The sequence below is a fragment of the Onychostruthus taczanowskii genome, unplaced genomic scaffold, assembly GCF_017590055.1.
Source record: "Onychostruthus taczanowskii isolate IOZ18803 unplaced genomic scaffold, ASM1759005v1 scaffold17, whole genome shotgun sequence".
NCBI classification, from domain to species: Eukaryota; Metazoa; Chordata; class Aves; order Passeriformes; family Passeridae; genus Onychostruthus; species Onychostruthus taczanowskii.
The window spans coordinates 270,663-298,500 of NW_024498906.1; the positions used below are offsets into that span (position 1 = coordinate 270,663).

Genomic DNA, 27,838 nt, shown 5'->3' on the forward strand with positions numbered 1-27,838 from the left:
AATTCATTTAACTGACAATGTGTGTCTTCTCTCTCAGATTACAGAAGTTTGTGGAGCCAAGCGTGTGGGTTATTTTGGTCCTGCTCAGTTTTATATTGCTTTGAAGTTAATTGCGGCAGCACAGTCGGGGTTCCCAGTACGGATTGAGAGCATTAAGAATGGTAAGTAGCAAATTTTGCTTGCAGTGCTATGCACTTGTTTCTCCTTTTCTTTAATGCTTGTCAGCTCTCTGTGGTGGTAAACTCCTTCTTATGTTTCTCTGAAAAATTTAAGGAACAGAGAAAGAGTGGAAGGTAATGCTACATGCTCTAGGTGAGTGGTGGAAAATTGCAGGGAATTACAGATAGGGGAGATCTGAAATGACATCTTCCTCTGGAAAAGGCATTGCAAAGGAGCAGCAGGAATGACAGATGATCAGTGTGGGAGATGCATTCCTCTCTCACTTTCAGTCTCTAATCTTGACAGCTGTCCAGAGTGAGAGCTGATAGCTACTTTGGGTGGAGGGACATTGTGGGGGACATGGGCAGGTCAGGGAGTCCCTCTGTGCAGGGAAGATTGTAACACTCATCTGCTTTCACAGATAATCCTGCCAAAATAAATGGGTAGTGAAGATAAAATCATAGTGCTTACTGTGAATAGGTGTGAAAATGTATATTAGATGTATTTTAAAACAGCTTTATTCTTCTCAGTGAATTGACAGTAATATTAAATGTACCATTTTTGGTGGGGAAGAAAGCTTCTTGAAAAGTCTTATCTAGCTCAAGCGATGAAGAGAGAAAGCAGGTCTCTCTCAGCTGTGAAACCTTGATAGCAACTTGGAAGGAACTCGGTGTTCTTCCTTCAGTGATGCACACTCTGCCTCAGCAGGGCTCTGGCTTCAAAACACAGGGCTTGGGCTTCAAAACACGGGGCTTTTTGCTTGAGCTGGAACAGGTTGGAACCCTTAGCTCCCATATCCTGGGTGGGCATTCAAGCCATGCCCTGAGGCTGTGCTTGCACCATCCCACTGGAGGAGCAATGCAACCAGCTGCAAGATCAGAGAGAGGGCTGGAAAGGCACCTACCCACAACTCTGCAATCAGGTTCCTGCTCGCAGCACAGCTTCTGCTCTGCTCTCCCTGATAAGGGCAGTGAAATGTCAAATTCATGTGTGTTGCAAGGCACAGGGAGAGGGTTCCCAGGTCTGCCCCATCCCAGGGAGGGAAGGCCAGAATGGCAAGCACATGGCTGACCTCCCATGGTGCAGAGCTCCTGGCCAAGTGCAGGGGCCAGATGCAGCTGGCACAGATCGGTTCCGTGCCTTGCTGGAACAGGAGTTTCAACCAAGGGTGAAGAGGAGTGGCCTCGATTTGTCTGCCAGTTTTCCTTATGAACAGCTTATGCACTTTCTCTTGCATTTCTGTCCTTTTCAAAGATGTAAATTAAAAAAAAAAAAAAAAAAAAAAACCCAAAAAAAACCAAAAAAAAAAAACAAAAAAAACCCAAAACAACAAAAAAAATACTCTGTATGCTTTACAAGTCCAGAACGGTAAAAAACTCCCAACAAGCTAAATTAAAAAGCTGGACTGAGATTTTACTCTGTATGCTTTACAAGTCCAGCATATGAAAATTATCCACAAATTTGAAGGAAAACAGGTGCTTGCAGTCCCTGTATTGATATCCTGCTTACTTACTGTTTCAGTAAAATTTCAATAAAACTTCTTCCCATGCTAATTACATTTTCTTTAGAAAATATATATGAGTGCCTTTAGAGTGAAGTGAGTAATATGTACCAAATTCCAATTGATTTATTTTTCTCGTGGTTGTAAATGTAGGTGTAAAAGATTACAGAGATGATGGACAAATGGCTTTGCTTGGTATTGAGTATTCTGTTAATTTTAATTGTATTGATCTTTTAGGATGACTGTGCACAAAATAAATAGTGTTTCTGCAGAATAATTGGGAATTGTCTTAAAGAGTGAAATCAGAGTGTTAGTCTCTTGCTCAGCACAGCAGATGCAACATGGGACCTTTTGACACAGCTGTCTCTAGGCCTTGGTGTGGTCTCTGAACCCTAGCATTTTTGATTTGTTCCTTTTATGATGGTAGCGTTGAGGATACTGTGATCTTGACTGATTAATTTATCCGTCCCACAGTTTCTGTGGGAAACTGTTCTTTTCATTACAGGCAAGGTTTTGAAGGCAGGAAATGAGTTTGCTGCTTGCTTTAATAATATGCACAAGGCTTATTTCTTTCTCTTTTCATGGAGAGATTATATATTAAGCTAGTGAATGTAGCTTTGTGTAACATTCACATTTTTATTAAGACATAAAATAATCAAAGGAGTCCCCACACTTAAAAATGTTACAAAATATAACTAGCAGTCTTTTATAGATAAACTTTTCATTGGTTTTACAAGATGATACTGCTTAAAGTGCTTCTTATGTTCTGTAGTCTCAACTGAATTTTTCTCTCTCTTAATACAGAATTGCCTCTACCACGATTTATGGCGCTGAAAAATGACACTGAAGTCCGTTATGGGACTCCAGCAGAATTCCATGGAGTTAAATTTCAGGTTCCACATGCAACTTTGGAAAAAAATTCCTACAAAAGAACAGATGAAGGGGACAAACAGGTAACAGGCTTGTCATCTTCAGGGCAGCATGTCATTATGCATTCTCCTTTTAGGTCCAGTCCTAAAAGGACTGGACAGGAGCTCATCTCCTGTCCAGTTTTCCAACACTGGACAGGAGATGAGCTCCTGATGTGCAAATAATCCCCATCATGCCTGTGTTCTGGTTTTGATGCATTCCAGTAAATGATTACACTCACAGGGGTTTACTCAATTTTCCAACACTGGACAGGAGATGAGCTCCTGATGTGCAAATAATCCCCATCATGCCTGTGTTCTGGTTTTGATGCATTCCAGTTGCTTCCCAGAAGAAAATTGTCTATATGAGCTTGTATAAAGCTGTCAGCCCTGTGTAAGTTCTGTGTAAGTTCTTTCAGTGTTTTCCTCCTACTTAATCCAGCACTGTTTCTTGGAGAGGATGTGTGAGAAGCAGCAGATAGAAATCTGTCTGTGAAAGAGAGCGGGAAAGTGAGTGATTTCCCATGGCCAGTATGGTAATGGACTAATGGTCCTTAGTCACTCTAGAAATACTCAATTGGAGACAAAGTGTTCAGTCATGAGCCACTCTTTTTGGGTGGGGTAAGGATCCCAATTTTTCTTTCATTTTTATCTCACCAAGGAATGGTCCAGAAGATCTGCTTTTCTTTTTTCCTGAGTGAAACATTATCCCAGCATCTGTTGTTCTGAGATGCCACTTTAATGAAGAATCCAAGGGGCATTCATATTACCTGTATTTAGGATAGTAGAGAGTACTTGTTCAGATACAAGAAGCTTCACAGTGCTGCATAATTTTCATAAAAACTGATTTGCATAGTTTTCCCCAGGCTTAACACCTTCTCCTCTGGTACTGTATCAGGTCATGTTGTAAGTGCCTGGTGGAAGCACTTTTATCTTCCCAAAACATGTGCCCATGTTTATCACGGGGTGCGCTGGCGTCAGTAACGGCGCTCCCAGCCCGAGGTCAGCCAGCAGGCGTGAGCTGATGACAAGATACACAGGTGGAATAACAGGATCAGGAAGAAGAGCATGTATGCCTGTCCTCTGTGTACTGACACCCAGGCAGAACACTGCCCTCAAACCCCTGGCTCCATCTGGATTTTCTGTGTTGTGTTACATTTTCCTCTTTATTCAGTAAAACCTTTCAGGCTTACATCCTTTTCTCAAGCAATCTCAGTAACTCAAAGAAAAGAGGAAGCTTCAGGATAGTTACCCAGTGATGCAAATCCACAGTGTTTAAAATACTGATCCAGAGATGCATTTTAATTTTTTGTACATTTTTTTTAATATGAAAAATTATCTCCCACAAAGAACGCACTCACACTGTAAATTCAAAGCTATCCACTCACATTGAGCCTTCTACATATACTACTTCAGGCATCTTGGGGAGTAAAAGACATTGAGCTGACCATTGTAAAGCTTTGTTATTGCACTGCCATGCTTTATCCCTTGAAGGCTCGGTACCAAATCCTGTCTTGTCCATTTCAAGCATTTTCTTGGAAATAAAGGGCCCGAGGATGTTGCAGTGGTTTCTTTTCTTGTTTGTCCATCATATTGTATGCACTTGGAAAACTTTGCAGCATTACTTAGTTGTTTCTTACAATTTTTGTCTCAGAATTGTGTTTTGTGTTGGTGTGTTTTTGAAACAGGAAGCCAAGTCTCCTTCAATGTCTCCAATTTGCTCACCTCCTGCTTCTCCATCTACTTACCAGAGAATACCCCTAAGTTATGGATATGGCAAAGCAAGAAGTGGGCTGGAACAGCAGCATGGAGGTAGGATAAAAATGGCAATGCACATTGCATTCAAATATTTTTTTTTCCCCTTATCAGAAGTATCCAAATTCTGAATGCTAGTGACAATCAGCGTAATGATTTTAAAATTCAATTAGACTCATGTTTTGAAAAATTATTTGATCGATATATTTTGAGTGTTCAATCCTGTCTTCCTATTCACTTTCTATTAAATTAGATTTATGTCTGACTGCTCAAAAATGCTAATACCTAACCTCTGAGAAGGCTCTGCAATATACCCCAGTGGCAGAGAGCCTGCAAGTATTGTCAGAGTGCATGATGGTTTTGGTTTCATTAGAGGGCAAGAAAAGCCTACTCCCGATTTCAGTAGACACATACTAATTTTCAGATGGGAAGTGAACCGTCCTTTGCAGGAATGGATACTATCATCTCTGATTTTGTAACAGAAATAATAATAGGATGAGAATGTAGAAGCAGTCCCACAGTGTAACTTCAGCAATTCAGACAAAAATAGGCACTGCATAGATTGTCCTGCCTCTCATTTTGGTGCCATTAGAGTAGGTGGGAAAACATTCAGATTTTAATAAGAGGCTAATGGGGTGGAAGCTAGTTTAACTATGACTTTACAGGTTCCTCTTAATTATAAAGCATGTGTGCTCTTGTAATTACAACGTGTGGTGGCCAAGTTGGTGGCAATAAGAGGCATTGGTGTATACCATCATCCCTGCTGCTTTACCTTAGTGTGTTTGCAGTGAGTGAAGATTGAAGCATGCTAGTCCTTCACCCTTTGTCCTTATTTACAGATGAGTGACAAAAGAGCTATTCAACATGTTGAAACTCAGTGCAGCTGTGATAAGAATGTGTTGAACACTATAAAGTGGCCTCCACCTGAAAATTGTACCAGTAGTGAGTCATAGGCATTCCCCTGCTGTGTAGGTAAACTGCAGCTTGTTAAGAGGTGGGATTAATTCTGAAAGAAGCACACTAGTGCAGTTGCTGTCTGGCACAATGCATGTTCTGCCCCAGTGAAGAAGAGTGGCATAGAGCCTGTGCTGTGGAGAGCTGGGCAGGGAACGTCTCTCAGGACTGCCTGACTGTGTACCTGTTGAGTGCTCTGCTCTTTTCTGGCACTCTGTCCCAGATCTGTCAGTGCTATGAGAGAGGATTTTGGGTGTTGGAGTTTTTTTTCCTTCTGAATTTGGTTGCAAATGTAACTTCTGTGAAATTTCTCGTGGACTCAGCAGCAATGCGAAGTGTTCAGGCAACATCCAGTCCAGCTGTCAACATCTTGCAAAATTATTTAACTGCTCAAATTTCTAAGATAATAATATCTTAGAGGTGCAGAACAATGGCTATTTTTCAGAAAGCAATTTTTCCTGTTTTCCAGAAAACGAATCACTCCTGTTTTAATCCCACTAGGGATACTTCAGTCAAATGTATTTTCAATGGCAGTGAGCCGTTAACATTTTATGACCCATGCTGTACCAAATGCCAGGCCTAATGCAAGACCTGCTGATTCTTCCTGGTCTTTAAGCTTAAGACCCTTCAATTTTCCTGAAGAGCACTCCAAAGGGCAGCTGTGTGTGGGGCATGTGGAGGAGGTGCTTGTGCCCCTGCCCGGGGCTGGCTGGGCTGCGCTGTTCTGCAGCTGAAACTGGACAGGGTGTCTTCAGGGGCAGGCCTCTGCACTGCAGCCATGACTGTGTACATTTTATAGTTCTGAAAGTTTTTCATGCTAGCAAGCATATAGCCGTGAGGCTTCGTGTTTAAATATTCCTTTCCCTTAAAATCTCCCCAATTAAAATGAGCTCTCTGCATTTGATGTGCTGTATTTGTGGATCACAACTGCAGTGTATATTGAATTGAAAATGTTTCTCACCTTTCACTTTCCTTATTTTTATTTTTCTTTTAATCTGAAATTAGCAGTGACTTGTACAGGAATAAAAATAGATAACAATACAGGATAAGACCCCTTAGGAAAACAAGGGGGTTAGGGACATAATTTTTAAGCTCTTCCCGAGATCAAAAGTTGTAAGATTTCTTGGACTCCTTTAAGATTCTGACTATCTAATGTAGACTTTGTAATGGTAAATTTTAAATAGGCTGGTAGCAGTTCTCAGCTGTGTATGGGCTTGCAAGTGACTTGCCTTTATGTTTGCATGCTTGCCCTATTTTTAAAACATCGTTCCTAAATATGTTGTTGTGTCACTGCTTACTATATTTGCTGCAGTGGAGCCTAAGTGACTTATTTTTTTAGCAAAAGAAGAAGAAATTGTTACTTTGCTTCACTAACTTTTCTCCAAATAGCACAAAGTGGTGAGTCATGTATTTTGATTTTCAACAGAAATTACGAGAGAAGAAGAGAATATGGAGAAGTAATGGTTTGCTATTTGATAGCATTGCCAAAGCATATTTTTTAGAGACCAAATGAATTATTTCTTCTTACTTAAAACAGTTCTGCTAAATGTGGCTGTAAGTATTATAAAATGTATCAATGCATGGACAGGCTGTATAAATGTATATTTAAACATGATGAACAGTGATTCTGTTGTCTAGCAGTATATAAGTGACAGTATCTCCGTAATGTCTGAAGAAGAATGGTGCAATGGGAAAGACAGGTATGTGGCTGGAAATTTATTGCATAAGACAAAAGAGACTTTGGTACTGTGATACGGGTTCACTTGGTAGATGCTTGACCAAATGGACTTTGATGCTCAGATACAATGTTCACAAGCTACATTCATTATCTTGTGGTATTTAATTATTTCCTTAGCTTAGCAGCATTTTTTTATTATCCTGACATTTACATACTTAATTTAAAATGTCTGTTGTAGCTCCTTATGAAGTCAGACACTCTACTCACCAGCAAGATGGACCATCTTCAGAGAATTATGGAGCCAAATCTGTACTCACCTGTTCAACTCCTAACCGGGTAATGAATTGCATATTTTTCTTTAGTAGTATTAGTAACAAAAATAGAGAAATTTTTAAAAAGGCAGAAAATTCTGACTTTGAAAGTGAAAAGTATTCTCCATGGTGTTTTTAGACTAGAGACTGTGGTTTTTTTGGTATATGAGGAAAAAAATCTCATGGGATGGAGAAATTAAAATAAACAATCAAATTAATTAAATCACTAAAGGTAAGTTGAAGTAAAACATTTTCATTGAAAGTACATGCGATTTCACAGAGATTCCTTCTTGATTTAGGTTGCTATCTGAGACACATGCACAGTATTTATGGCTAACATTCTGCATATTTTGTTTTTCACCCCAGTTGGTTAAATTGCACCTTAAACAGAACATATTAATTTCTGGGCATTTGTTTGTTTTTTGAAAATGGGTCGTATATTTTCCTGCTGGTTGTAAAAGCAGATCTTTCCTGTGTTCCAGTGTGCCTGCTGTGCATTTATTATGCAAACAATTAGTTTTCCCTAAGGAAGGGCAAAGCTCTCTTAAGTGAGAGATTCTCCTAAATAAGAAAGACTCAGAGACTCTATCTTTTCCTGAGTGCTTAGCACCTCACACCCACAATAAAATGTCACCTGAGCCTCCAAAAGAGATCTACAGGTAGTGTCACATAATTTGTGCTAACTTGAAATTAAATTGGGTGCATTTGTGTAGCACTTTGAAATGAAAATTAATTTACAGCTTTATGATGTTGCCTGTTTCAGGAATCTTTTGATGTATTTCAGAACTGGTGTTTTGCATTTGATTCTTGGGAAATAGACAGGTATGTCACAGAAAGGGTTTCACAGCTGATTGTTGTTCATTCTTGCCTTCCCTTTTATGTAGGCTTAAATATTGAATACTCAGTTATTCCATTTTAACAAAGACACCAGCTGTACTGGCAGCCCTCTTGTAGATGCCTCCATCCAATATGCAAAAGGTACAGGCCTCCCTTAAAAAAATTAATCAGAGACCAAAGACAGAACAAAGAAATAATTGAATTGAATACCCTTCTCCTCCAGAATATTCCTTTACCCAAAGGCAGATTTTTGCTTAAACCTTGGGAAGTGATAGAAGTTTGAGGGGGTCTCTAGGGACTTTTGTGTCTCCCTGACTTAGTATAATGAATTCTGAGTTACTGGGGTGAGCAGAGGGTCCAGAAGTGGGATATTTCCATAGTTACAGCACCATTCCTAGATTAAATATGTAGTTTCATAGTGAAGATAAATTTTCATGCACAAAGCTGCATAAATGCAGCTTTAGGATCTTTACTGGTTCCATCCATTTCAGGTGCAGTTCAGGGCTGTAATGAGTGGCAGAAAAAAAGGACTTCCAGAATGAATCTAGAGGTAATAAAATATGATTTAGACTTTTAGTGGTCAGCAGTAGCCAGATTTCCTTTGACCACTGGTCGTGTAAAGCTTCCTTTAATTGCAGGGGTAAAGATACCTAATAATAGCTTCAGTTTTCACAGGTAAGTAGTGGGATGGTCATCAGTGTGGCCATTTCTGCTTCTTGTCTTCTGAAAATTTGTCTGTGCTCCATAGAAAAGTGTGATCTGGTTTCTTGAGGTTCCCAGTGCCCTGGTGGAGCCTTCCCTGTGGCTGGTGCCAGTGTCCCTCCCTTCAGTCTCTTTCAGTGGAGCGGGAGCAGCAGGACAGCAGCGCCCAGTACTCAGATGACCCTTGGAGGATAACGGAGGAGCAGCGAGATTACTACATTAACCAGTTCAGGTCCCTGCAGCCCGACCTCAGCGCCTTCATTTCAGGTAATTTTTCCCAAACACTGTGCACACTGAATAGGGGGGACCAGGCTGGGAGGTGAAAAGTGTTAAGTAAGTAAATGCTTTTTTGTCTCTGGCAGCGCATTTGTAAGAGTTGATTATGTTTTCTTTTTAAAGGCAGCCTATTCAAATCAATATTGTGGCCCTTACATTTTCTCCTAAATATCCCGATTTTAGAAAAACAGTTACATCTAAGGGAGAAGTGTTGGCAATTTGGTAAAAATTAAAATGAACTCTTCTGTATTTGATGTGCTGTATTTGTGGATCACACCTGCAGTGTATATTGAGTTGAAAAACCCCTGAGGGTTGTGCTGGCTTACCCAGGAGAGCTGTGGCAGTGTCCATGTGATGACAGTGAAGCATGCAGTTAACTCCCTGGGCGGTCAAGCCTGAGGGTTTATGGTTCTGGGAGACTGAGATTTTGACCTCTAGGTAATTAGGAAATAATCCTAATTGAGAGCACACACATGATAGAAGTATTGTTAAGAGCATACTGAGATGGCTCTGATCATACTCAGATTTCCATCCTGAATAGAAGGTCCAGGCTACTTGTGAGAGGAGATGACCATGTACAGATAGTTGGTCTGGCAAGGAATATGTCACAGGTTTTAAACTGAGGCAGTTGTAATGAGCCCTGCTGTGTCACTGGGGTTCAGGAGGCTTTGATCCAGCCAAAAGTTTAAAGAAATGACCTGCTGCTAACTGAAATTATTGCTTCAGCAGTTCTTCATCTCAGTTAAGTCTCCTTCATGCAGTTTGCTTCAAAGAACAAATGATTGTTCAGTGTTGGTTCTTTCCCCAGTGGTTGCCCAAGGGGAAGAGGATTATTGTCCCAGAAGTCTGTGCTTTTTTTCCTTATGATCTGTAAGCCTCTACCCAGGAAGGGCTTCTGGGGTACCACTGACAGCCTGTGCATGTGAGATGGTGAAGAAATGTGTTAACGAGAAGTATGAGGAGGGCTGCTATTGCAGGGTGAATGAGGATGCCTGCAGTAGGACAGGAGCTGTGTGCTAGCTGAATCTTCTGCAGTTTCTTTTTTATTTTCTTTTTTTTTTTTTTCCTCTCTGTAAAATTTTCACTGCAGGGAAAAGTCATGGTTGAAACAGCACATGGGGAGAGCAGTGCAGATGTCAAAGCACCATACTGCTGTGCGCATGACTTCTGGGTGAAGCAGGGCTGTTTGTGTCTGTTATTTCATCACTGGTGACATACTTGTTATGCAGGTTAGAGTTACTAGTGCTAAAGTAGTTTTCCCTTTATTTATTTTTCCCATATGGAGGGAATGGAGAAATGAGGTCAACAGCTCTGTCTGGCTTTCTCTCATGTACTCAGAAGGAGACAAATGGTCCAGCATCTACAATAGCATCCGATTAATCTGAGCATCTCTCGGGCATAAATTAACTGTCTGCTTCTGGCACAGCAGACCTGGTAAAAGGGAAGAATTTGGAGAATTAATTCCCACTGGTTGATGAGGCATGCTTTCCCAACAGGTTCCGTAGCAAAGAATTTCTTCACAAAATCAAAGCTGCCCATCCCGGAACTTTCTCACATCTGGTGAGTACTGTAGTATTTTTGGGGATGCCTATCACACTTTTTAAAAAATATGTTTAATTCAAGAGTTCTTGTTAAATTTTAAAAGTGTATTCAAATATACTTATTGCTCTTATCTCCAGAATCACTTTGAGGCCCAAGCAGCAGGGTGGTCATTGGTCTTCCTGACACACTTGTTTTGTGGAGAGATGTTCACCTACTCAGCAGGACTGGGAATGTTTGAACCCCAATGTAGCTGAGAGCTGTTCTTAAGTGTATTGTAAGCAGCATCAAAGAACTGGCATTTTTCATGAAATTACACAGTGGAGAAGCACCTCTGGAATGTTTTAGATGTGTTGTTGGTTTTATGTTTCTGTCTCTGTTCTGTCAGAGAAGACCTAACTAAACAACTACATAATCAATTAGTGCTTTTCTAATGAACCAGTGCTCTTACTTTTAATGAGCTTATTGCAAAACAATTGTGGATGGAACTGTACGTGATAAAATTTGACAAGGATTCTATTATATTTTCATCAACAACATGGTGCTTTGTAATTTGTTGCCATCGTTGCATATCTGATAGGTGGAACAAACAGTTTTAAACATGGATCAGAAATGCTGATAGTGATTTTGTTTTTATATATGCTTTTATGAAGAGAGATGAGAAGTAAAGCTTGCAAGAGCCTAAACATCTGTCAGGGTCAAAAGATATGTCTGGAATCTTTTCAAAGCGGATTGTCAGTTGTGAAAATAAATAAAAAAAAAAACAACAAAAAACCCTACTGAAGAAACATAGTACTGGGGAAGTGAATATTGGAATATAAATTTAAGATTACTTAAAAATAATGGATTAACCTAATATATTAGCAAATCAGATTTTATTTCTATTGCTGACACAAGTTGTTCTCTGTGCAGAATTTCAGGAAAAGTATTCCTTTCTAGTAGATGCATGTAATTTTGTGGCAATGTGATTTATCAGGTTGTGTTGCTGTGTTAAACACATGGGATGTTTCAGTCCTTGTCACTGTACCTCAATAGTTTGAGAAATGTTTGTTACTTTCAAAGAGTAAGAAATTATATGGTTTTTTTTACCATGTGCCCAAGATAAAATATTACTCAATTTTTGCAAAGAGTTAATTTATAAAATTGAATTCTTGAATTTCTGAAGTTTGACTTCAGTGTTTGTGAAGCGTACTAGAATTAGAGAGAACCACTTAGTAAGAAGTTAACAATATTTAAACTTGTCAATAGCATTAAGTTTGCTCTTTTTTAAAGGTTAGTCAATGGTGCTATGTAACCATTGCTAAAGCCCATATTTAACTTCTTCTGCTTGAACTGTTTTAAGATCCTGCATGAATTAGCCAAAGTGCTTCCTGATATTGGAAGGTTAATTCCACCCTTGGAACGATGTACAGTTAATTGCTGCTCAGATGGCCAACTACATCCTGGGCTGCATCAAAAGAGGTGTGAGCAGCAGGGCGAGGGAAGGGATTCTGCACTTCTGCTCTGGCAAGGACCCCATCTGGCGTGCTGCATCCAGCTCTGGGCTCTCCAGCATGAGAAAAACATGGAGCTGTTGGAACAAGTCCAGAGAAGGTCCACTAAGTTGATCACTGTTGGGGACTCTCTGCGTGTTGAGACACGAGGCTTGACTCCATTTCAGAAGGCTGATTTATTATGTTAAATATTATATTAAAATACTACATTAAAGCTATACTAAAAGAACAGAGAGATCAGAAGGCTAGAAGACCAGAATAGAATAGAATAACAAAAATCCTGTGACTGCTCACAGCCTTGGCACAGGTGGCTGTGATTGGTCATCAATGGAAAACAATCCACATGGACCAATCATGGATGCACCTGTTGCACTCCACAGCAGCAGATAGTAATTGTTTACATTTCTCTCCTGAGGCTCCTCAGCTTCTCAGGAGAGGAAAAATCCCAGCAAAGGATTTTTCATAATATCATGGCTACAGATCACAGAGCTGGAGCACCTCTCCCATGAAAACAGGCTGAGAGATGTAGGGCTATTCAGCCTGAAGAAATGGGTCTGGGAGATCTTGTAGCAGCTTTACAGTACCTAGCAGGGTCCACAGGAGAGCTGGAGAGGGACTTCTCACAAGGGCATGTAGTGATAGGACAAGGAGAAATGGATGTAAGCTAAAGGAGGGCAGGTTTAGATTAGATATTAGAAAGGACTTCTTTACTCTAAGGATCATGAGGCCTTAGAACAGATTGCCTATAGAGGTTGTGGACTTCCCATCCCTGGAGGTGTTCATGGCCAGGCTGGATGGGGCTTTGAATAACCTGGTCTAGTGGAAGGTTCCCTGCCAATGGCAGGTGAGTTGGAATTAGACCTGGACTTATCTAATGGAATTAGTCGGAATGATGTTCATGGTCTCTTCTAACCCCGTATGATTCTATAAGTATAGATTATGTATTTCACATTCTACTATACCCATACCATCCTATTCAATGGCATGATGCATTAAAGAAATGTACTTTACTGAAAAAGAAAAAAGTGGCAAGTCAGTTTTAGAAAATCAGTTTGCTTCATCTTGCCCAAGACAAATGTGCAAGTCAGGATGAAGTGTACATGACAGAGATGCTTGTCTTGTGTTAAAATATCCCTTCTCAGAGTTGCATTTTTGTCTCCCACGTGATGGCACACATACGTTTCCCTGAGGTAACACCTTGGAAAACGTGTGCCTGTTTTATCCACAGGGAGCTGAGTGATGTGGATTGTGATGGGGCGCTGACACTCCCGGAGTTTTGTGCCGCTTTCCACCTTGTGGTTGCGAGGAAGAATGGTTACCAGCTGCCTGAGACACTGCCAGAGACACTGCTGCCCGAGTACCTTCAAGCAGGTAAAGCTCCTGTGGCAAACCATGTCCCTGCAGCCAGCTCAGAAACCCAACATGTGTGCAAGACAGGTTCACCTTCCATCCTGGAATGGGCTTCTGTGCTGTGCTCTCCAGCTGCATTTAAGGGATGTGTTTTTAATTGTACTTATGAGGTGATTGCTGAAGAAGTAATATATCAAAGCATAGAGATGGGGATGCAGTGTGGAACAGTTACCTGCCTCTTAATGTCTGCCCCTTTGCTCTGTTGTGCTTCAGGTGTCAAGACAGATAAAGAGGCAGCTGAATACCTGTAAAGCAAAGGGAATCCAGCAGTGGCTTTAAACTGAAAGAGGACAGGTTTATGTTAGATTTTAGGAAGAGATTGTTTACTCTGAGGGCAGTGAGTCACTGTAACAGGTTGCCCAGAGCAGCTGTGGATGCTCCACCCCTAAAAGTGTTCAAGGCCTAGAGCTACCTGGTCTAGTGGAAGGTAAGGGAGGTTGGAACTAGGTAATCTTTAAAATCTCTCCCAATTCAAACCATTCTGTGAATCTATGATACAGCTTTTAATTATTTTGATGATTTTTCCTTAAAGTATCTATATCTTGAAGATTTGTTAAAAATCATACTGGACTGCATTAGAACTTAATAACCTAGTATATTTTTTTAGATGGAGATACTGATTATATCAAAGGTTGAATTTTTTTGTAGGTACTTCTGCGGGTAGCTTGCATTAATGACAGGAGGATTACAACAATTTGTGTAGCACAAGGATGAATTAATCCAAAATATAACATACTTCAGTAACAATGTGCAGTGAAAGACCTGCCCTTTCATTTGTTCTCTTCAGTTATGTCTCTTTTAATTATAAATGAATGTTGAAATAGATACTGTTACATCTAAAAATGTGCATGACTCTCGAGGGCAAGGAGGATTAATCACAGATGATAATTACAGTGCTAAGGGATAATATTTAAGACCTAATAAAATCTCCATTAAATTTGATGACACTGAATATATTAAAAGCCAGGAAAAGAACAAATCAAGCTGCAGTTAGGAAAATTAAATGTTGACCCTGTATCAGATTTGTGAAATAATTTCTGATGGAGTCATGTTCCCTGTAATCCACTAGATTCATATCCAAAGCAATAAGCTGGAAAACAAGCACTTCCAAGTCTTCATCACTTTTAGTCTCTCTGATTACGTTCCCCTGTCAAATTACAACTTCCCTTTTCCCTCCAGGACCACCACTTTGTTCACTACTTTCATGCCTGGTCTCATGATAAATTGGCTTGTAAACTCATCCATGCAGGTTCTTTTTGATGTGTCTTCACATTGAACCTTTTTGGGTAAAAGTGCAATGGAAATAACTATCTCTAGTAGCAGGGAATCATTATGTCAATGGGAGAAATAGCATGGTAAGCTGCAGTTGTTCCCTGGGAGTCCTCTTTTTCTCTATTTGTCCATTTCAGCACTTAGTTCTACCATTTTCTTAGGTGATTATTGTTTCATGCTATTGCATGAGACCAAGCATTTCAAGCAAATCTACATGGAAGAGATGAAAGGACGACTTGTTTCTTGTGGGTCCTTTAAATACCTCAGCTAATGAACTAATTCTGGTTAATCTGAGGGTCTGAAAATATCTCGTGCTCATTCTGTTATCTGGTCAGGATTCACAAATATGTCTTTTGAAAGACTTGCATTAATGAAAAGCAGAACATCTCAACACACTGTGAAACTGTGAATCACAGAAAAGCGTAGAGCCCTGGTTGTATTACTTCTGAAGTCAGAGCATTGACAAGTGTGTAAGTTCCTCATAGAGTTACCTAAAATGTCAAAAGCAATTTTCAAGAGAAATCTTGTGTGTTCATGTTTTCATAATTTGATTTCTGGAAATTTAGACTTTTTTTTCAAGTTTTTTGGCTTCTTAGGACTCCAAAGAAGAATACAGTTTTTCATTAGGTCACGGCATTAGTTTCAGAATGAGGCATAATTTGGTTCAATTGAAGTATTTGCATCTGATAAGAGTGCTGTTAAAGCTTCAAATAAAACTACTTGGAGCAAAAAAGCATTTAAGAATGCATTAATCTTGCTAGTTTTATGGCTTGTACCATAAACTACAAGCACAACTGGTCCAAATGCTATCCTGGCACAGCTCCATTGACAATTTGACCCACCACCTTCTTTTTGGAAGCTTTTTATTAAAACTAATTTGCAAAATCTCAAAAGCTATTTGCCCTTTGTGTAACCCACTGTACTGTAAATTAAGACAGATTTCCAAGAGCTTAATATATTGAGATAAAATAAATGCTAGCCAAAACCTAGAAATGTGGTTGTTCTGCCTTTTATTGATCTTTAAAAAAAGATGTTTTCCAGCTCATAAGACAGATTTATCTCAGAGGAGCTAACCCAGAGTGATACCAGCAGAAGGACCTGAGCTTGTGGGATAGAAATTAACTTATTGTGAATATTCCTTTGAGAAGTCAGATGTGATTTTTTTCCCTTTTGTTTTTTCCCCCATGCTTTCAGTGTTGTTTAGTTGAAGGTGGTGTATACTACAGCATCCACTGTGTTTAGTGCTTTGCTTTTTGCTGCCCTTCCATTTTAGAGTATCATGTAGATTCTGCTATACTTTTCAATATTCAAAAAGTCAAAATTGCAGCTGAAGGTAATGTAAGTACCTTTAACATTGCTAAGAGAATAAGATATAAATAAGATACAAGATAGTTGATACTGGACTGGGAGAAGAAAACGTTTCTTCCAAATTTCACCATTATTTCTACAACAGAAATTACACAAGCTAACCTTTTAATGACACTGACTTACTTAAGATGCAAGACAGAAAGATTTTCTTCATGATGTTTGTCATCTGTGTCTTATGGATTGCGTCTGTGATGTAGAAGTGAAGAGCAAAATTATGCTAGAACAGGTTTCTAAAAAGTATGTAACCAAAGACTTGGTGTGTCTCTTTGTTTGGCTTTGGGTTGGTTTCTTGTTGGTTTGGATTTTTTTTACTTTTTTCTTTTTCTTTTCCCTGCAGCTTGTTTGAAGCCCGTGCGTGACTGTGCACTGTTTGATTCTTACTCTGAGCCGTTGCCAAGCAGTCAGCAGACTCGGGACTTCATTCGGGCAGAGGTGGGAAGGTGTCAGCTGGGTCCTTACCTGGCAGAGGGGAGGGGGCTGCACCAGCTTCATGAGACTGCTATGTGAGCAGCAGGACTGTGAGTCTGAGAGGACTTGAGGAGTCTCTAAGCTTCTTACCATACCATCTCAAACCCCCAGCTCAGCTATTTTTTCTGTGTATGGAAAGGGCTGACAGGCTTTTCAAGAGGTACTCCCACATAAAGAGTTCACAGTAGTCACTGAGGGACTTGTGAGATTCTGGAATCTTCAGAGAAATAGGATTTACCTGCTGGTGTCCTGCAGGGCTGCTGCAGGAGGGGCAGTGGGGCACATGGGCCGTGTTCAGGTGAAGTATCTGCTCAGTCTGAATTGGTTGAAAATAAGAGGCTTCAACACAGTAGTTGGAAAAGACTTCCAAGATCATCAATTCCAACTGTTAGCCCAACACTGCCTTCTTTCAGATACCTAGAATCATAAAATTATGTAGTTTGGAAAAGACTTCCAAGATCATCAATTCCAACTGTTAGCCCAACACTGCCTTCTTTCAGATGCTTGTAGAGGGCAGTAAATTCATCCCTGAGCATCCTTTTCTCCAGGACAAACAACCCCAGCTCCCCCAGGCACTCCTTCTATTCTCTGGACCCTCCACCAGCTCCATTTCCCTTCTTTGAACACACACCAATGTCCTTTCTGGCAGTGAGAGGCCCACAGCTGAACACAGTAGGTTTGTTTGGATGGAACAGGGGCTTTGGACTAGATCTCCAGAGGTCCCTTCCAAACCCAACCATTGTATGATACCGTGAAGTCTGCTGCAAGCAAAACTGAATTAAGGAGAAGAGTTTAACACTGAGGTTAAAATCCCAGGCTTTTAAAGTCCCTATAGAGCTGAACTAATCATGGCCACTGAGTTGTGCCTGAATATTGCAACTCTCAATATAAGTGCTGTGGGATTTAAAGGTTTAGTGTTAAGGTAGTGAATCAAGTGACAGACTGACTGCAGGAACTGGCCCTTCTAACACTCTTCCAAGTTTAAAAATAATGGTACATCATGGCAGCTCAGCAAGGCTGTTCTCCCAGTGCCTTGCTCTGGGGAATCCCTGGGTCAGAACCAAGCTGCTCCCTCATCAAATCCATCTTGGTAGTGGTACCACCAAACAGAATCTCCTAAGCTTCTATGTACTACAGTGTTCACTTTGGGCCATGCTGCAGCCAGCACATGGAGCACCCAGTGCATCTTCTGGAACTGTTAAATACATGTTGTATCCCTGGGGGGTGTTGCTCCATCCTACAGCAGCTTGACCAAACCACAGCAGCCACGCTGGGTTCGGAAGCAGCACTGCAGATCTGGTAGTGCAGGGTTGCGGGCATGTTAGCAGCATGGGCAGGTCCTTTACCAGAATCACCTAATCCCTTGCTTATGACCTTGTTTTGGGTGGCTTGCAACCTAAAATACAAAAGAAGATACAGATATAATACAGAATTAAATTATATTTGAAATGTAAACAAATATATGATTATGTATCGTTCATATCCATAATTTAAAAGCTTCAGTTTACATTGTCCAAGATTAATGGACTTCAAAATCTCCACAAAAGTGATTTGAAAATTATTTTGATGTGATTTTTTTTGTTCAACTTATGTTTTTACATTCAGAATTAATACACTGAATGAATATCATTTGGAAGGTCAGTAATTCATCTTCCATTCATCTCCCTCAGTGGGAAGTGCAGCAATTCACTATTGCAATTTCATTTGTATCTTGGCTAGGGGAGGAATTATACTTTAGATACTTGATCACTACATTTAAAATATTATATTATCAATGCAATCTGTTATGCATTACCTCCATGTCTTTTTAAATTTCCACTTATCATCCATTCAGGCTATTTAATTTCATTTCAGATGCCTGTTTTTACTGTGACTGCTGAATTACAATACTGCAATAAAATAGAAGTAGTTCCTGAATGCATTCATAAAGAAAATAATGTCCAGAGACACGTCACCTGCATGTTAGGCTCTGTTAAACTTGAAAAACACACCAAGGCTGCTGATATTATGCTTGGGAATGACACGGGTGACTGACTTCTGTTTACCAAGGAAGTTTTGTATTCACAGTTTGTTTTTTAATCAAGTTTTTGTCTCCCACTCTCCTTTGGTGCTTTTCTGCAGGTCTTCTCATTGCCAAAATCCTGGAATTAAAGCATGCATAAAATGACTGGCTGGGGTTCCTCTGAGCTCTCTCAGAAATGTCATGCTCACAGTTCATTGAAATCTCTGAAAATCATTCTATCAATAAAAGCATGCATTGAGTTAGATCTATGGTCTCATGTTCTTCACTTGAGTGTCAGGGCTAGCTATGGGTGTAAAATGTTTTGTTCATACATTCTCAGAGTCCTCAAGCCATATTTTTGCTCTGTTGCTTTCTCAGAAGTACTAGGGTATCCCATTCCTCAGAAACTTTATAAAACAAATCTCACTGACCTTTACTGTGGAGTTTTCCTCTCTGAACTGACTTGAGATTTTTGTGGTCTTTTAAAAATGTCTATGAAATCTAGGTTTCTCAATTCATTTGTTTAGGCCAAATTTATTTCAGGACATTTTCAGGTAAACCCTCTTCTGTACTCCCTGGGAAAAACCAACATCACTTAATATTTAGAGAAGTTTAGGGTTTCTGATATTTGCTTGAATATTTGCTTGCAGAGTGTATTCTTGTTCTTACAGATAACAGAGGTAGAATTTATTCCAGAAGAAGCTCCAAGAACAATAAATGCCTATAAGTTGCTGCTGAAATAACAGAAAATCAAGGAATAAGACAGGGGAGAAATTCCCTGTTTTGCTGTCAAAGGCCTGAATAAGCCTCCAACAGACTTGCTAATGAAATTGTTTTTCACATCTCTATGACTGCATGTTGAAAGAAAAGAGTAATTCAAGGATCAGCCAGGAGCCTTTAAAGTAAAATTGTCAGGCTCTGCTGTACAGCTGGAGTTTTGGTTAGAGAGACTTTTCTCATAGAGGCTGGAGAAGCTTTTATCTATCCTTACCCAGGTGTACATATGGCTCTGGGAGAAGTCTCTCCTTTCATACAGTCCTTACCTCCAGTTGTTCCCTGTTGAAGTGTTCCTTTAACTAATTTCCAGTGTGGAACTGCTGTACCTTGAAAAGTAGTTATATTGTCTTTCTATAGGTCCTCAATTCTTCTTTATCTAACAAAGAAATTGTGGTGCAAGAGCAAATGTCACCATTATTTGTGTTGATCTGTATTCTTAAATATTTGGCTGTGGAAAGGTACAAGCTGTAACAATCAGTGTAATTAACAAATCTTCTATCTTTAGAAGTCATCAGCTGAAGAGGTACCTGATAACTCTGCCCTATTACAAGACGGAAAGAAAGATGACAAACAAGGTATTCAAATAAATAACTTCTTTCCATTAGGGATTAAATTAGTGTGTTTTTAGTAAGCCCCTATGTTTGCAGGATGTGTTTAATTTCTAAGCTGGCTGTGTGTTGCTAAAGATTTAAAGAGACAGCTCACCGCAGCTGAGTTGAAGACAACTAAATGGAGGGGTTTACTTCAAAATTAGTTCTCTCATATGTGAATGATATGAAATGTACCTTCTAAAATATGTCTAGCCCTAAGGCAATTAATGTAGTGCTTCTTACTTAAATAAAATTTTGTTATCAGGAATTTTTTAAGAGTAAAGGTTACGCTGTGCCAAATTTTCAGTTTCCATTTTTGCAAGAAACACCAATACTTCAAAATAAGTTTTTACTACTATTTGAAAAAAAATAATCCCTGTATTTTCTTGCAAAATGAAAGTTTTAGTCAAATTGGACTGAAAAGATTAATTGATTCATTCATTTCATTTGACATCCATCAGCAGCAAGTCATGTGAAATTGAAGTGATCTTTCTCTTTTTTGCTGCAGTAGCTTTTATGGCTTCCAGAACTGGCACTGGATCATCACACAGCCATTCATTCCCTTTTATATTCCCTTTTCCCAGTTCTAACTTGCTGTCCCTCCCTAATAGAAACAAAACAGTTGTGGGTATTCTGTTGCCTGATTCTCAGAGCTGCAGATTATGTATGAATGGAAATAAAAAATATCTCGGCCTCCCAGATGTCCACACGTTAAGGTTGCATCAGAGCTGTGGGACCAGGTAGTCCACATTCCTGATTCACCTTCCACACTCAGGTGAGACAGAGTTTGACAGATTCCCAGAGTCCCCTTTTCAAAGAAAGTTTGTCAAGGATTGACGTGTGTTTGTAAAACATCCTGACACGCCGGCATGTTCCAAGAAATCAGTGTTTTGTTGACAAGGTTTTTTTTGTTGCAAAATGTATAATGAACCAGAGAAGGACTTCAGCCTTGAAGGTTATTGCTTTAAGTGTCTACGGAAGATTTACTTTTTACTAAGGGAATATGTTTTCCCTGTTCAGATGATGAAGTTGTGCTTTTATTTTTATAGATGACATGTTAAAGTCACATGGGAACCTGTTTTGAGACATGCAGTCCTCCTTCAGGGCTGAATATATTCTGTATTTATGACACAAATTGCTGCCTTTTCAGCCAAAGAACAAATACTTTTGTTCTACCTTTTATTACTGTTCTGACAAACATGAGAACAGATCTCTCTCCTAACTGAGGGGTCTCCCCAGAAGTCGAGAACCTGCAGCTGAGGACAGTAGAAGCCAATTTTCCTGCATTTTCAAAAGTATCCAAGTAAATTAATTTCACTTTGGTTATAATATAGTTAAATTTGGAAGATAATGTAAACTGAACTGGATTAGAAGACCCAAAACTTTTCCCACATGTTTTGGTTGATAAAGGCAGATCATAGAGCAGGTCAGATTGGAAGGGACATCTGGTTCAACCTCCTTGCTCTAAAGCAGGCTCATCCTAGAGCAGGAGAGATTTCATTCCAAGTGGTCATTTAACACTCAGTGTTACAGTTCATCAAAACAGACTATGGTGCATTAAAAACTCTATTAGAAAGGAGGCATTAGGGGAATGTGGAAGAATAAGCACTCAACCCCAGAAATTACCAAAATTTGAGATTATTTGGGAGCTTGAGTATAGGTCTTTCTTTCTGGTCTTGACTTTCCTGCTCTTGGAAATTGTTACTTGTTTGAGTACTTCAGTTTTCTGAGGGTATTTGGCTACTTTTCAAGTATGTTTGGCGTTATAAGATGTCTCATACCAGTTTAGGTGTTCCTTTCTCAGACCTGATATTTCTAGATTCTACCCACATATACTTAAAGTAATAATCTTTTCTTTTTTTTCTTAAGCTCTTAAAGTAAGCACTACTCTCAAAACTATACCAAAGGAATTTCAGCACTTGACTGTGAAAGCAGGTAAGGAAAAAAATGCCATGTGTTACTTGCATGAGAATTTTGATCAAGTATTTCTATATCACAGTAAGCCTAAATTAGTGTAACTTGATTAATTTTAGAAAGAACTTTTTGCTTTTGTACTACTTTCCTACTGATATTAGCCTTTACCTCATAATGACTACTATTTGTAAGATAAATATTAATTACCTTTTCAGGTTGTCAAAAGGTTTTCTTGCTTTCTTTCCCTCATTGTTAGTGTATGGGTTCTTCCTGTGTAGAAAATGTTTTAAGCTGTTGTAAAGATTCTGAAGTTCTTCTGTGCTACAAACAAGATGCAAGAGCATGAATATTGTACCTCTTGATAAAAACTCAGCTAAAGTATAGAATAACTATGTAATGTTTTGGTAACTATTCTGAAATTGCCTGTTTCTTTGTGATAGCTCAGCTTTCCTATTTTGTGTCAAGGAGTTACAGGACAGAGAGCCTTTGGAAACACAGACTTGAGGCACTTAAGACACTGATGCAAGTTTTTGATTCAGGGCTTTTTTCTGTGTTGAAACCACACCTGATTTTCTCTCTCCAGCTCCAATATACACTCCTTGTTCTTATCATTCTGGAAAATGTTATTTTTGGAACAGCATATTTCAAAATGACTTTTTTGCTCCAGAAACTTGCCCTGCATTCAGTTCAGTTCATCAGACCTCCCTTGCCTTCCTCTTTGTTAATCTCTTTCTACAGTGGTAAGAATGTTGTAAGCCCTCCCTGGTCCCAGTCAAGCCAAAATCTTGCTTTCTCGTCCTTTTGCATGAATGTTTTTCCTCATGAAGATATCCTTGATTAAGAAAATGGACCCCACATGTCTGTCACAGCAGTTTTGTCTTATATCTCGATTTATTCATGGCTGCTCAACAGCTGCATGCCTCGTTTCCCAAATCTTTTTTTCCTGGCTTCTTCCCAAACACTTGGAAGCTGCCAGATTTGCTATCTTCAGCTTCTATTCTCAAAAGATTGCTGCTTCTCCTTTACACACATACACACACTCTTGCACATCCCTCTCAGGGAGAGGAGGGGGTGGTTGCATGACTTTCTGTTCTCCTTCCCCTGGTTTTGCCCAGGAGCACAGGGGAATTTTACTTTCAGTTCTGTCTTTAGTACATTTAAGGAAAAATCTTACTGTCACCTGCACATCTCCTTCCCCTGTGGCTTTCATCTCCTGGTCAGGGAGGTCCTCCCCATGCTGCTGTGCTCTCCAACAGTGTTGCTGTGTTTGTATACCAAGGGGCACAGTGGCAGAATTTCATTCCATCGTTGTGGCTCTTGTCCCTGCAGGGTTCCACTCTTGCTGTGCTGCTCACTGAGTATTTGAGCCAGCACATTCTCAGGTTGCATGCTGCAACTGGTGTGAAAAGTAAAAATGTTTATCTATCCAGTCCAGTAGATGCAGCACAGTAATTGAGTAGTTGTTTCAGAATCAGTCACCATTCTGAAAGGTCATTGTAGTCATTAACCTCCAGCATGAAAACTCATTTGGGATGAAGTGGGAGAAATTCTACATGCTTCTTTGGTTATTCATGTAGGCTGTTTATGTAAACTCAGGAAAGGTGATAGTCTGTGAAAGTTTTCTTTGCCATCAGCAGGTCTGGAAATTTGAAATCAGTAAAGAACTTTATATGCTCAGTATTCTGAATATCTGGCCAGTGTATTTAGACTAAGTGCAGGATCATTGTTGACCTTAGCCTTTTAAAGGGCTGAGAGCCAAATTTCCAAGCGTTCAAATTGTACATTTCTCCTTAGATGACCAATAAGAGATGAGTAATTGATGTTGACTAGTGAGGAATGCTTTGGTTTTTTCTTTAGCCTTTCACCTTTTTCAGCACAATTTTTCCACCTGGTCTTAAGCCTTCAAAACAAGGAGGCAGCTGTTGAGTGTAAGACGTAAGGCTACAATTAAAAGTTACCAAATCAGCATACTTCAAAATGTTAAAATGAAGTTGTCATGTTAAGAGGGCTGCGGGAGCAGCTCAACACCCAAACCAGGAACTTCACAACCTCTTTGCTCACTGCAGACCAAGCTGCTCAGTCCATCAGGCTCTGCTACTCCAGGAATTGTACAAACTTTTGACTAATCAATGTAAATTATTTGCTCAACAGGTTTAACTTATCCATATCATAAAAGTTAGGCTTGTGTAACAATAGCAGTAAAAATATGGAAAATTAGTGAACTGAATAAATAGTTCTGTATCATCTTGAATGATTTTGTCATGTATATGTATTAACCTGCACCTCAGACATGAAGTGTGCACACACTGAACGTACCAAAATAGCTGCAGGTTTCTTGGAAATCCTGCCACAATTATTTGTATGTCCTAATAATGAACTACCTGCTTCATAGTATTTTTTTGTATTATGCTACTTCTTTTGAAAGGAAAGCTAAGTCTGGGTGTTCTGTAATTGTAGCCTTGAATTTCCTAGTTTTTCAGAAGCTTAAAAAGAAAATCCTTGGCACTGGTATTCTATTGCTATCATTTTTTATTACTAGTCATTTTGGAATTCCCTCTTCCTTATGTGCTTTCCTGTTTACCTCAACAGAATGTCCTTGGAGAGTTTGAATGTCAGTTTTACCTACGGGTTTTTTATTTGAAAGGCTTTCTAGAATAGAATTACAGTCTCCATAAGTAAAGGAAAATTTGAAGAGTCTTAAATGTGGTTTAGCTTGGAAAGGATTTATACTTCCTATTTCTAAGTGGCATATTTAATAATTGTGCATGTAATTTAATAATCAGCAATTTCAGCATTGGAAAATTGGGTCATATGGCTGTAGGGAAGTAGTGTCTGAAGTTGTATTCTCTGGGAGTTTGACACAGAGAGAGGGAGGAGGATTATCACCACTGCATATTTTAATATTAATTCCCTCTCCCTTCTTTAGTTGCTAGGAAGAGTTTGTTGCAGAGAAATCTGGAATGACTGTGAACCAGTTTGGTGATGACAATCTACTGCAACTTGGTTCATAAGTGGTCACTGCCAGCTGTGGTGGGGTTTGTTCTGTCCAAAACACCGACCAGCTCTGCATGATCCTAAAAGCAGTTTATTTTATGAAGAGCTGTTATGTACCTGTACATGTGCCATATGCTGCTACTTGTCTTCTGAGAGCCCAAAGCCTCCTATGGATGGTCTGTGCAGTAGTACAGTGCAAGCCATTAAAAGCTCAGTATTTGCCAGCTGCTGCCACAGGCTGCTCCTGCTCAGTGGTTTGGAGGATCCATTGTATTCTCAGGTAGTGCTCTGTAGTAGCTGATGAGAGAAATGCTCTGTAGTAGCTGGTGATAAATGCCTGTATATCTGAAGAGAGATAGAAATTCTGACAATTATTTTTCCCCCAACCTACTTTGTTTCTCTTGAAACAAAGAAACAAAGATTTTGTTTCTCTCTTTGTTTCTCTTGATTAGTAGACTGAGAAAAATACAAAGATTCACTTTGTATGTGCACTAGGATCATTGATGCTTCTGTAATACCTTGAGGGTATCTCTGTGGGATGAATTTGAAAGCAATCATGCAGATGATATGTTTTCTCAAAATCATCTGATTCTAGTAAGGAGAGTAAAGAAAAGACAGTGTAAAGCAAGGAACAGCCTCAAGGAATTACCTAGAGATGATAATTCAGTACTGTTGTTTTCCTATCACATAAAACCTGCATGTGGCAGGGTATTTGGAATTTATCCAAATAACAGAAACCCATTTTTACATTAATAGAAATATGTTTGATCAACATTTACACTTAAAAGCTTTCTTCATTCAAATACCTTTTGTTCCCAAGGTCAAAACAGTCTCGACATGGTAATATTTTGTAATGGGTGATGTACCTTTATACTAATTAGTTAAAGTACTTAGGAAGGACATAAACCTTTGTGCTTTTGGAAGCAGACAAGTAATAGATTAAGAGTTCTGGACTAAGAACAAGATGTTTTCTATAAAAAGTTTTATTGTTCCTTATGTTGCTGTATCACAACTACATCTATGACTACAGGTCAGATCTACCAGACCTATTCCTCTTCCTGTGTTCTTCTAACCAAATTAAAAAGGTGAAGCTCTCACTACATGTTGGCTTTTGAATTCTTAGGACATTTACACACTACGAAAACAAAGGGGAAGGAGAAGTGAAAATCAATCCCCATTGCTCATGTGAGATGAGTATACTCTCACATCCAGATTTGCAACATTCACATGTTTAATGGACACTGATTCTGAAGCTGAAGACATTTATTTAAGATATGATGTTTTAGCGGTTCTTTTTTCTTTTCTATTCCAGCTGCTCAAGAACCTAATGCACTCAGAGCCAGACCACGATCCAGGTACTGCTTTCACTCCTGTTTCAGGAAAAGACATATGCTCCTCTGGTGTTAGAGAACTGGTGTTGAATTTTATTTTTTTTAATTGGTGTTGCGCTGGAAGTACAGCTCAGATCAGACAGATTTACCAGAAGGAATCTGTAAGCTATAGACCCTACATAAATACTGCACTAGGGCCCCATGATCTCTGGTCATAAGGTGCTGGACGTTTTGCCTATCTGCCCAGCCCTGCTACCTTGTCAGGGTGGTGACTGCCTCCAGCCCAGCCCCAGGGGCGTCGCGGGAGGACAGCTGGGACCACCCCATTGCAGGGAACATCCTCAGCAATCCTGTGCTCTTGCAACCTGCACGGTGATTTCAAATGGAGGGAGGCACTGCACATTCCTGCAGAAACAGCAGTAGTAGCTCAGCTCTCGGCTGTGGGTGAGTGAATTCTTTTATTGGCATCCATGTGCTTGGCTGTGGTTGGTTGGTGTGTGATGGAAGGGCTTCAGGACCATTGTGTGCTAGAAGTGACACCTGCTGAATTTGGATGTTTGAAAGAAAAGGGAAACCTGTGCCAGAAAGCATTGGATATAAATGGATTACATCCTGGGTTGGTTGTCACCTACTGGTGTATAGCCATATTGTTAATTCACCTTAAACTTTTTATTTTTGGTGCTAGTTAGAGGGCTCTGCTTAGGACTTTTTTGCTTGGGTAATGAGAGTATAATCAGAAGCTGTCTGCTTATAGTCTTGTCAAAGCCTGCTAGTAAGAGAGGATCAGCTATAAGCATGGTGATTGAGGATTGAAATCCTCTGTTCTTAGGACCTATATTCGGGAAGGCTGAACTGCCTTGTGTGCTATTTTTCTGCTGCTAGCCAAAGCTTTTTAGTTTCTGCAGAGTTTTAAATTTTCTTGCTGTGTTACTAAATTGCAAATATGCAAAAAATGTGCACAAATACATACAACACTAAATGCTTAAACAAGCTCAGAAAAAGTCACTTGAATGTGACTGCTCTGTCACATGTGGCTGTCTCACATCTGACTGTATGTTGCTGCTTCATTGCAGAAATTGAGACTAAAGATGCTTGAGCACATCCTTGAACTCAGACCTGCTGTGTTGTTGGAAATGGGATGAAATACCATAGAGGGGTTTATTTTTCTCTTTAGAATGATTGGGGTGTTACGAAAAAAGGTGTATTAATAGACTTCAAAACCAGATTCTTCAAAACCAGATTGGAATATATTTAGTAACTGAGAAAACAAATAAAAACAGTGAAAGAATTTGTGGTGTGAAAAGTAAATCTGGTAAACTTGGTGGTGATAATGAACAAGTAGAATTGTTGGTGGCTCCTCTGGTGGGTCCTAAAATTCTGATTCAGAGGGTGAGGAGGACTCTGACAGTCCTATTAGAGAAAGAAGTAAATCAGGAAGTCTTGTCTCTAGCAGAACCAGAACAAGATTTACATGAAGTAAATCAGTGATTCAGGCTCCTTTAAGAAAAATTGTGGGACTGCTGGAAAAGCCATCTATGTGTATGTACTGTTTGCTAATTGTGAGTTATTGACTTGGAAACAGGATGTTGCATCTCATTG

The 27,838-nt window shown here is 39.6% G+C and overlaps 1 protein-coding gene across 4 annotated transcripts in view; it reads left to right on the plus strand.

Annotated features, from left to right (window-relative positions):
* The window catches only part of REPS2 (RALBP1 associated Eps domain containing 2), a 101,081-nt gene that overhangs the window by 34,133 nt on the left and 39,110 nt on the right, over positions 1-27,838 (plus strand). For all 4 annotated transcript variants that reach the window (XR_005952298.1, XM_041399911.1, XM_041399913.1 and 1 more), the window contains exons 2-12: positions 38-161; positions 2,465-2,613; positions 4,257-4,380; positions 7,194-7,291; positions 8,934-9,072; positions 10,578-10,641; positions 13,342-13,484; positions 16,501-16,595; positions 19,916-19,985; positions 21,870-21,935; positions 26,221-26,263. Coding sequence is in view for 3 of the 4 variants with exons in the window: in XM_041399911.1 (XP_041255845.1) it covers positions 38-161; positions 2,465-2,613; positions 4,257-4,380; positions 7,194-7,291; positions 8,934-9,072; positions 10,578-10,641; positions 13,342-13,484; positions 16,501-16,595; positions 19,916-19,985; positions 21,870-21,935; positions 26,221-26,263 (1,115 nt within the window). In the remaining variant the exon portion in view is untranslated. The remainder of the gene's footprint in view (positions 1-37; positions 162-2,464; positions 2,614-4,256; positions 4,381-7,193; positions 7,292-8,933; positions 9,073-10,577; positions 10,642-13,341; positions 13,485-16,500; positions 16,596-19,915; positions 19,986-21,869; positions 21,936-26,220; positions 26,264-27,838) is intronic.